This window comes from Nannospalax galili, unplaced genomic scaffold, assembly GCF_000622305.1.
Source record: "Nannospalax galili isolate Female #2095 unplaced genomic scaffold, S.galili_v1.0 scaffold591, whole genome shotgun sequence".
NCBI lineage: Eukaryota > Metazoa > Chordata > Mammalia > Rodentia > Spalacidae > Nannospalax > Nannospalax galili.
In genome coordinates, this window is record NW_008330926.1 from 4,247,091 (window position 1) to 4,258,276 (window position 11,186).

At 44.9% G+C, this 11,186-nt stretch overlaps 1 protein-coding gene across 1 annotated transcript in view; it reads right to left on the reverse strand.

Annotated features, from left to right (window-relative positions):
- Positions 1 to 858: 858 nt before the first annotated feature.
- Aqp10 (aquaporin 10) overlaps positions 859 to 11,186 on the reverse strand; it is a 24,410-nt gene continuing 14,082 nt past the window's right edge. The window contains 6 exon segments of the mRNA XM_008855928.2: positions 859 to 1,335; positions 1,793 to 2,010; positions 2,231 to 2,349; positions 2,448 to 2,585; positions 3,405 to 3,531; positions 4,081 to 4,171. Coding sequence (XP_008854150.1) covers positions 1,239 to 1,335; positions 1,793 to 2,010; positions 2,231 to 2,349; positions 2,448 to 2,585; positions 3,405 to 3,531; positions 4,081 to 4,171 — 790 coding nt within the window. The 3' untranslated portion in view covers positions 859 to 1,238.

The window sequence follows — 11,186 nt, forward strand, 5'->3', positions numbered from 1 at the left end:
GAGGGGCTTTGGGGACAGAGAGGGCCGGCGGCGCCCGCCATCTTTGAGCGGGGCAGGGGGTCTGCGCTGTGGCTTCCCGGCCTCTCCGCCGCGCTTCAGAGAACGCTGGGATTCCGTGCTTTTTTAATTTGGGAGAAAGAGACCGAGAGATCGCTGCCTCCTCCGCCAAAGAACATCTGCTGGAGAAGCTGGAGGGCTGGAGAGGCGATGCTCGAGAGTTCCCTCGGGGCGGTTCGCTCAGAGCCGCCGGCTCTGCCCCTTCGCCTTGCTCATTTTATGGCCTTTCCTTGACTGGCACAGCCCAGGACCGACGGAATGTGGGGTCGTGCCTCCGTTTCTCTGCCCTGCTCTCCAGGCGCTGAGGGCCGAGCCCCAGCCCGCCCTCCCACCTTCTGGGGTCTTCAGTCCAGGGGAGGCCCCCTGAGAGGGCAAAGGCTGGAAGCGCGGAGATTGCCCGAGTTGGCCATCGAAGGGTGGGGATTTAGCTCCTAGGTAGAGCGCTTGCCTGGCCTGTGCAAAGAGGCCCCACGTTCAGTCCCTGCCACCGCAAAACTTGCGCTTGGGGAAACTGGGGAGGAAGGTTCGAGACCAGTCTAGTCTACATAGAAAGTTCCCAGGTTATATAGGGAGACCCTGCCTAAAAAATAAGCAGTGGCACCCACGCTTTAGAGAGAAGTCCCCAGGGTCCTATGGAGACTTGGCCCCCTCCACCCTGCAGATTTTTTTAAATACGTTATTATTTTTATTTTAGTGTATGAATGTATTGCCTGCATGTGTGTGCACCCGTGTTGTGCAATGCTCACAGAGGTCAGAAGAAGGTTTTGGATTTCCCCTGGAACTGGAGTTATGGAAGGTTGTTAGCCGCCATGTGGGTGCTGGGAATGGAACCCTGGTGAGTCATCTCTCCAGCCCCACCCTGCAGTTTTACACAATCTTCCCAAAGCCAGCAGCCAGTGTGCACACCCTCTGGCGGCTGCTTTAAGAAACTCGGTGCCTAGAGACCGCTTGTAGGAGGAGGAACCCAACCTCATCCTTAAGTTCTCCACGGTCCAAGTAGGAGTAAGTAAACGGTGAAGCGGCTCAGGGTCTGGCATATGAATAAAGAGAATGTCTATCTTGCAAGTAGGCTGGGTTGTGCTGTTGGGGAGTGAGGTTAGGTTGATCATAATCACAGCTTACATTCCTGTGTCTTGAGTTGAGGCACGGAGCTCCCAAGTGTGAGGCTTTGTGCTGAGGCACTACCACATCCTGAGCTGGCTCTGGTATGTGGCTGCGCCAAGGGTGGCCCCCACCAGAGGAGCCACCACAAGTATCCACCATCCGCCATTTCCAGCACTACAGTAGGACAAAAAGAGAGTCAAAGATGGCTCCTTTAACGCACCTCTCATACCTCTCACCCATGGCGGGGTGTAGTAATGCAAGAGTTCCCTTAAATAGTTCTTGAAGTGACACACCCCACAAAGAATGTGCCTTCACATTAACTTGAAGCACTTAGAGAGGAAAGACCCCAGCAGAGCTTGCTTCAGCCACCTGCCTTAGAGAGCACATTCATTTTATGCATGAGGTCACTAAAACTTAAAGTAGTATGACATGCCCAAGGGGACATAACCTCTGATCATACCATTTCCATGAAAAGGGGCTGGGGAGCTAGGAAGGAAGGGAGAATTTGTGGATTGGAAAAGAAATACTTGTTTAAGAAGAGGCCAAGAGAACTAAGGAGAGAGCTGGGGACCCATGGACAGAGCCATTATAGAGTTGAACAGACCCTGCACCAAGGAGAGCTGTCTCCTACTTGAAGACTTCAGGGCACCAGCCAGCCAAATAAGTGAAGAGCCTAGGACTCAGATCCCGGGCAGGGCTGAGTGGGAAGCCACAGTTAGCACCCATGGATAGTCCAATGCTGATGATCAACACCCCCACCACCACAGGCTCCAGACCTGCAGGCACTCCCTTGTTCCATCTGTCCAGGATGGCTAAGAGCCCCACAATCAGCATCCAGGTACCCAGAACCTTGGAGTCAACAGAGATAAAAAGGAACCCATCAACTGCCCTTCCTTACCCAAATACACCAATGACACCTCTGTCAATGTCATCTGATCATCCCACATGGGAGCTAGGGGTGCCAAGGTAGAACCAACCCCATACTCCACCCAAAATCTGAACAATAGGCTGGAGTCTCAAGGGACATGACAAACGTTGAGACTCTCCCATGTCTTCCCTTCACACCTACCTGATCCAAGAAGCCATTGTTCAGGGACAGATAGGGGGCAGGATAGGTGGCAAAAATGTAGGCTGTCTCTTTGGGACCAGTCACTGTCAGGTTCCCACCTGTATAGTTCTGTAGGGCATCTTCGGGAGAGGGAGACACCCAGAGTTTCCATCTTTGCCTAGTCAAAAGCACTGCCCCCTACCCACAACAGCTGCCCCAATCCTGTTCCCTCTGGTACCGTAGTAGAGAACATAGGCGGCTCCTGAGGCACAGAAAGCAGACAACAGCTGCACAAAGCAGTAAATGGGGAGCTTGGCCCAGAGGAAGTGTCCCACCAGGCACAAGGCCAGAAAGAAGGCTGGATTTAGGTGGGCTCCTGCAAAGATCAAGGGTAAAAAAAATTGTCACTGTCAGACACAGTCACAATGCCACTACTTATGCCTACAATGCTTAAGACAGTATTATTTCCATCATACAATTTAAGAAATTAGCTGGGTGTAGTGGCTCATGCCTTTAGTCCCAACATTCAGGAGACAGAGGGAGGCAGATCACTGTGAGTTCAAGTCCAGTCTGGTCATATAGAGAGTTCCAGGCCAGCAGGGACTACGAGGAGACCCTGTCTCAAAAAGACCGAGAGAAAGAAAGAAAGAAAGAAAGAAAAGAAAGAAAGAAAGAAAGAAAGAAAAGAAAGAAAGAAAGAAGGAAGGAAGGAAAGAAGAGAGAGAGAGAAAGAAAAAGAAAGAAAGAAGAAAGGAAGAAAGAAAGAAAGAAAGAAAGAAAGAAAGAGAAAGAGAAAGTGGCTTATCAAGGTCACACAATGGAATTCAAGGTCAACCTGAGTGTGTCTCCTGGTTCCACTTGCAGCACACTATGCCTCAGGGCTCCGGCCAGTGTGCACTGAGAGACGAGCAGGTGAGGTTCTGAGCAGAGGTGAATGAGCTCCAGAGGGCTTCAGTGTGAGGCACAAAAGGATAGTAATAATCCTCAACACTGTTACAGATTTCTACCTGAGAGAATTAAGATTTATTGTGAAGAATGGGAACAGAGATAGAGGAAGTAGAGGGAGTAGATGAGGTCAAAGGCCTATCTCAAGTCCAGAGCACTGGTCAAGCTCAAGGAGATAATGTCTGTGTCCCCATCCCTCATTCACATGCCCTTCCTACCCCCTCCCTTGATCAGACCTTACCTTGCTCACCTGAGAAATTGCCTGCCACGTAGATGGCTACTGTAATCGCCAGAGAGCTGGCCAGAAACATGGTAAACAAGTTGCCTTTTGTTTCTTCACTGGTGACAGCCTGGGCCACAAACCCCTGAGTGAGAAGCTGGTGGGAAGAGGGTCGATGAGGAATGGAGAGTCCAGGAGACCAGTGGGAGAGAGACTGGGGAGACAGGGAGCCACCAGCAAAGATGAATAAACTTGAGGGACAAAGAAAAGAGGAAAACAGAGGAAAGGGAAAAGAAACGGGGGAAGTAAAGGTCAAGGAAAAAAGAAAGGGAAGAAATTGAAGAGACAAAGCTGGGCATGGTGCCACACACCTTCAGTTACAGAACTCTAGAGACAGAGGCAGGGGGTCTCTGTGAGATCTTGGTCTATACATTGAGATCCTGTCTCAAAAAAAAAAAAAAAAAAAAAAAAAAAAGTAGACTGAGCTGTGAGGATTGTGACTCTGAGCCCAGCCTGTGCTACAAAGTAAGACACTACCTCAAAACCAAACAAAATGAAGAAGTAGGAGAGGAAAGAGACAAGAGAGGCAGAGCAGGAGGAAAAGGGAAGAAATTGAGAGTTGAAAGGAAATGTGATACCAGGGGGAAAAACAAGGATACTAGGAAGAGCCACAAGCTCGTTTTTCTCTCCTCATGACCCCACCTACCAAGAGCACAAATACACCCAGAAACTCTGCTGGGCACTGTCAGACCAGGAGGCTGTGGATCCGGAGTTTGGGCCCTGATTTTGCCCAGGGCCTGAGTGCAGGCCATGGTGGGGACTCTATCACTGTTCTCTACTCCCTCTGTTTGCACAGGCACACAGCAACTATATACATAATTTTTTTTTTGGTCTTTTTTTTTTTTTTTTTTTTTTTTTGAGACAGGGTCTCCCTATAGCCTCAGCTGGTCTGGAGCTCACTATATAGACCAGGCTGGCCTTGAACTCTCAGAGATCTATCTGCCTCTGCCTCCCAAGTGCTGGGATTAAAGGCGGGCGCCACCACGCCCAGCCCCATACATCATTATTGACTGCCAGAGGAAAAGATAAGAAAGAGGCTTTAGTTCCAGGACAGCTGGGGCGACAGGGAGATCCTGTCTCAAAAAAGACATTAAAAAAAAAAAAAGAAAGAAAAGAAAAAGAAAAAGAAAAACCTTTAAAACCAGTTAGCTTACCTCCACAACAACAGTTGCACATGTGCAGGCCAGTTAAAAAGGCTTTCTGTGCATGTATGAAAGCCAGAGTATGGGGCTGGAGAGATGGCTCAATGGTTAAGAACACTGATTATTCTTGCAGAAAGCCAGAGTACACGGAGCTTGTCTAGAGTCTGCATCTTCTGCCTTCATCCCCATCCCTTCTAAGACTAGCTTCCCCTATGCAGATGGGTTATGGGAAAGACCCTGCTTCACACATCAGTTCCCTCCCTCCCGAAGACAACTATGTAAAGCAGTACTGATGCAGGATCCTGAGGCAGGATAGAAAGAGAAAATTAAGGGGGCACAAGAAGGAAAAGGAAGTCCTTACGAACCAAGAAGCACAAATTCCCCCATTAACAGCTACCTTTCTCCCTTCCCAGCTTGAAAACCTGCAGTTTTCTAGGAGTCTTCCTAGAGACTCCTGTCCAATTCTAGTGGCTCCTGGTTTTACTTTGTTCTTTGAAGCCATCTCTGGAGCTAACCTATAATCTCACTTGTCAAAAGAGAGAGGCAAGTTTATTTGAAAGGTTTCTATAACAGCCTTTTGAGATGTAACATGAAAGCCACAAAAAATGGCATATATAGCTAATGCTAAGACGATCAATTGTGACTCCTTTACAGAGCTCACACTCACACTTTAACTATGTCTTTGCTAGAAATAAGTTTGGGGTCACAAGGAAAGAGACTGCCACTCCAATTAAAGAGATTCAACAAGGCAAAACTTTACTCCTGATCAGAAGGTTGGAAAACTCACAAAAACGGAGAAGCAAGCATACCCAGTGGAAACTTGATGTTTAACACAAGTGTACTGTGCCTTCTCCCCATTGGCTGGGGTCTGACCTCACACTCTTTCTAGGTCGGCTAGTTTTAAAAGAATTTGCATGCAAGGTGTAGTGGGACATGCCTTTAATCCTAGTACTTGGTAGGCAAAAGCAGGCAGATCTCTGTGAGATGGAGGTCAAACTGGTCTATATAGCAAATGCCAGGCCAGCTGGGACTATAGGGAGACCTTGTCTCAGAAACAAAGGACAATAAATAAATAAATAAATAAATAAATAAATAAATAAATAAATAAATAAACATGTGAACTGAACTAAAAGTAACTTTTCTGTCCACATATGCATTCCATTAGAGTGTAGGAAAATCTTCAACTCTGCTTCACACTAGCTAGTTCTGAAACTCTTTTCTGCATCAAAGCCTTGAATCCTGGTTTCCTCAGTCAAGGTCACTAAAAAATTAGAGGAACTCCTCAGGCTGCTGTCTCTGTGCCTTCATCTCTGACAGATCACTGTCTACAGATGAAGATACTGGGCCCAAGCAGTCCTTCATGATCACATTGTGGCCAGGTGAATTCAAATCCAAGTCCCCTGTCTGTCTGGTATTCTAGAATTTTTATTTTATTTATTTTTTTTTTTTTTGTGGAATGTTCCATCTCCCTGAGATTTACTTGCATGCAAAAAGAACCCAGCAGGCACTGGGAGATGATAGGCTAAAGACTATAGGCTGTGGTAATGATTTTTTAAGGGGGGAGGGAGGAGACAGGGCTTTGCCATGTAGCCCAGGCTGGCCTAGAACTGAAGCGCCTCTGCCTCAGCCTCCTGAGAGCCAATTGTAGGCATGTAACTATTTAACAGATACTATAATTCTCCAATCAGATCCCTTTTCAGAACCATTCTGCAGATACTAAGACTATCAGATGTTGATACCACACAGCTCCCCACATACCCACACATTGCGTGCCCTACTTTGGGCCCATATGTAATGACTGGCTAAGGCAATGATACAAAAACCTAGCCTTTTTGGCTCAGTTCAGACATTCTGAATGCCCAGTCCATCTCCAGAGTGCCCAATAAGGCCAACTAAGGCTACTGTTTTAACTACAAGTTTTATGGGTTTTTCTTTTTTTTTTTTTTTTTTTTTTTTTGAGACAGGGACTCCCTGTAGCCCCAGTTGGCCTGGATTTGCTGTGGAGAACAGGCTGGCCTCAAACCCACAGAGATCCACCTGCCTCTGCCTCCCAAGCTCTGGGATTAAAGACGTGCGGCATCACACCCGGCTCTTTCTTTTTTTATTATTTTATATGTCTGAGTGTATTGCTTACATGTAAGTGCACCTGTGTCGGGCAGTGCCTGCAGAGGTCAGAAGAGGGTGTCAAATTCCCTGGAACTGGAGTTAGTGCAGTTGTTAGCTGCCATGTGGGTGCTGGGAATCGAACTCAGGTCCTCTGCAAGAGCAGTCAGTGCTCTTAACCTCTGAGCCAACTCTCCAGCCCGTATGGGTTTCTGTTTATGCCTGATCCTGCTTTCCTTGCTTCCTCACATGTTGTATGAATTATTTTGCCTTTTGCTGTGATAAAATCACTGATCCATCTTTGTCTTGACTCCAGTCTGTCCTGCAAGATGGTCTGACAATTTGAAAATCTCTTTCTGGGAGAAACTTTCCCCCTTCCTGACCCAGGCTTCAGCCTTTGCTTCCCTGGGTATGAAAATCCTGGGGGAATTCTCATGTCTTGGGGTTGGCCCTGAAAAAGCAACCTAAGGGAGAAAGGGCTTGCTTGATCTCACAATTCAAAAATACAGTCCACATGGCAAGGAAGTCCTAGTGGGTCACATGGCATCTGCAGTCAGGAAGCTGAGAACATGGACTGCCATGCCACACTCACCTAGCGTTCTCCTTTTTATGCAGTTCAGGACTCAAGTCCAAGGAGAGATGCTGCAAGTTTTTTTAAGGGTGGGTCTTCTTATTTCAGTCAATTTAATGAAGATAATCCCTCACAGGGCATACTCAGAGATTAATCTAATCTAAATAATCCCTCTTAGGTGTGCCTAGTGGCTTATCTCCTAGGTTATTCTAGAGCCTGTCAAATTGACTATATCGACCATCACATGTGTACATTTCTTAAGTGCTGAGGAATGCTTGCACTACTCAATAAACCCTTGCTCCTGTACCTCTTCATCCTAGTCTGTTCCCAGAGAGCCCAAATTCATGTTCTGAAAGGAGATTTCCATGGTAGAATATTAAAAAAAAAATTTTTTTTAATGTGTGTGCATGTATTGCCTGCATGTAGGTAAGTGCACCCGTGTCGTGCAGTGCCCGAGGAGGACAGAAGAGGTTGTCAGATCCCCTGGAACTGGGGTTACAGACAGTTGTTAGCTGCCATGTGGGTTCTGGGATTTGAACCCGGGTCTTCTGCAAGAACAGCCAGTGTTCTTAACTGCTGAGCCATCTCTCCAGCCCCATGTGGTAGAATATTTTACCTGCTGGCTGACAGTAGGGTCCCTGTTACAGTGACATACTGAGTTCCAGGCTAGTCTAGGCTCCAGAGGGAGATCTGGTCAAAAGAATAGATTCTCACTTCTGGCAGTAAGATCAATAAGCAGCATCATATTAGAGCAGAGACCTCAAAATGGTAATGTTCTGTCTACTGTTGCCAAAGTTATTGGAGTCAGAGCCTGTACGTTGACAGCCCTAATAAGCTAGGCTCAGCCACTGATCCCTGAGCAAGCCAATTAAAAGAGCCAAATTAAAGCAGAAAATAATTATTCAATGTGGTCACATTAGCAAGAGGGACAAAGAGTCCATCTTCAGGGTCCTGACATGAGGTTTAGGCTTAAGTAGAGATCCAGAGTTATGCTTGGCTAAGCAGTCCTAGTCAAGGTGTGGTACTGCCCATCACTGACCCATCTTTGTCTTGACTCCAGTCTGTCCTGCAAGATGATCTGATAACTTGCAAATCTCTTTCTGGGAGAAACTTTCCCCCTTCCTGACCCAGGCTTCAGCCTTTTGTTTCCCTGGGTATGAAAATCCTGGAGGAATTCTCATTTCTTGGGGGTGCATGGTCTCAATAGTCTGAGCCAAAGAGAGGGACACACATGTCTCTTTAGAAAACCTCATTCCTGCCAAGCAGGCGGATTGGTTACCCCACTCTTTAACACCTCAATCCTGAGGTAGAATATGCCTGTGTCTGGAACTAATATGTATAAGAACCAAGATTAGAGCACATTCAGCTAGTGTCAGGTAACCATGCATGAGAAACTTTCTTTATAATCTCTTGGCTTTTTACTTCTGGAAGGGCTAGCATAAGCAACTCCATCTTGCTGGTTTGAGATGGAGTCTCACCATGATGTCTAGGCTGGTCTCAAACTTCTGGTTCTCCTGCTTCAAATTCCCAAATGCTAGAATTATAGGCAAGCATTACCATGCCCAGCATAACTTCACTTTGATTCTGACCACTTCCCCTCTTGTCTCTAAACAATATTCTCTGAGGACATCACTGATTAATGATCTGGTAGTTTGATCTCCTTTTCGCCAGGATGAGATCTGTCCCAATTGGTCTGATTTGATCCCACATTGGGGGAGTAAGTGACGGATGTCAAGGAGTTAGTGTCAATAAACATTTTACAGCCAATTTGATGCAAGTAAGGAGTAACTGATAGGAATGGCTGCCTGGAGCTGGCTGTGTCTACTTCATGGGTAGTGTCCCAATGTCTCAAAAGTAGTTCTCAGATTCCTTTGTCAGAAGTTGTACTTCTTGGGGCTAGAGAGATGGTTTAGCAGTTAAGAACACTGGCTGGTCTTTCAGGGCACCTGGGTTTGTTTCCCAGCACCTACATGGTGGTTAATAATTGTCTATAATTCCAGTTCCAGGGGATCTGATGCCCTTTTCTGGCCTCCAGGGGCACTAGGCATGCACATGGTGCACTTGTATCCATGCAGGCAAAATCACTCATACACATAAAATTAAAATAAATAAAATAATTTTTTTAAAAAAAAGAAGTTGTGGGCTGAAGAGACAGCTTAGCCATTAACAGCACTGGCTGCTCTTGCAGAGGACTCAGATAAGGTTCCACATAGCAGTTAATGATGTTCATAACTCCAGTTCCAGGGGACTCAGCACCCTCTTCTGGCCTTGAAGGACCCTAATTCAGTCCCTCTAGGCTAAAGACAAGGAAATAAGTCCTTCAGGCCAAAGAACTGTACAAGAAAGTAAAAATAAAAAATAATTCCGAATGCTAAGAACAAGCTGAGCTGACCTTTTTCATGCTCTTTTCCCAAAGCTGGAAATCATCCCAGAAATCCCCCCTACCTCTGCTTGGCACATAGCCGCTGCTTTTTTGCTTGGCACATAGCCGCCGCTTGTGACGTTACTGCCGCTTTCTCTCTAGTTTGTGGTCTTTGTCTTTAAAAGAAGCCTGTGAACTGGGCTCTGGGCTTCTGCCCTCTGAGTGAGGCAGGGGTCTGTTTTGCAAAACGTAATAAATCCTCATGCTTGTTGCATCTTCTGGTCTGAGGACTGAGTTATTGGGGAGCGGCCTCCTATGGACGTTGGGTACCCCAAACTGGGGTTCCAACAACATAATAGAAAACAAATTGTGACAAAACATATAACATCTTTTGTTTTATTATTGTTTTAATATTATTTTTATTTAAGTTCATATGTTTGTCTATGCATGCATTCAGGTAAGTTGCAGGTCCCTATAAAGGCCAGAAAAAGGTGTAGTATGGGACTGGAGAGTTGATTCAGTGGTTAAGAACACTGAATGCTCTTGCAGAGGATGTGGGTTTGATTCACAGCACCCACATAGTAGCTACCAAACATCTGTAACTCCAGATCCAGAAAATCTGACACCCTTTTCTGGGTACTGTAAGGATTGCACAAGACAGATGCTCTTACATACAGGCAGACAATACACTCATACACATAAAATAAAAATAATAAATAAAATATGTTTTTAAAAGGATCCCCTGAAGTTGGGGTTACTTGGCCATTGTGAGCTACCCTACTTGAGTGCTGAATAGTCAATAAAAAATGAGGGGGAATATATCTGTTTAAAAAATATGGAGAAAGAAATAGAATTTTCCCTAGCAAAAGAGTGTTTTAAGCAGCCATTTTGTAAAATGTATAAGAAATATATTTATTTGTGACCACGTCAGTAAGCAACCACGTCAGAGACATAATTAAATGAGTTTTCATTCTTGGATTCCTTAAATATACTTATGGAATCTAAGGAAATGAAATAATTTTTCATTTCCATAGCGAAATAGAACAAAATGAACATAGATTCCTTCACACCTGACAAGTTATGGAGCTAATTATAAAGTCTACCACTCTAAATTTCAGAAGAACATAATTTTTTCTACCTCTAGATAAGAAATATTTATGAGGGCACATAAAAATTACTCAAAAAATAAATTGATACTAAATGTTAAAATTCAAAATGCTCTTCATTGAAGAATAATGCATGGAAATGAAAAAAACTAGCATAAAATGAAATGAAATAGTTGTACCACACACATTTGTCAATTATATAGCATAAATATTTCAAAGACTTACAACTCAATAATATAAAGGTAATCAGTATAATTTTAAGAACAGGCAATGTATTTCAATGAACACTTCAGAATAGGATATAAATAAATTGCCAAGATGCACATTCTCCTAAATGAAAAAAAAATTGCAAGAATAACTACAATTTTTCACAAAGATATAAGCACTCAAAACTTTCACACATTGGTGGTAGAATATAAACTGTGTCAACCACTTTGTATATCTGTTTATTAGAAATATTTCAGAAAT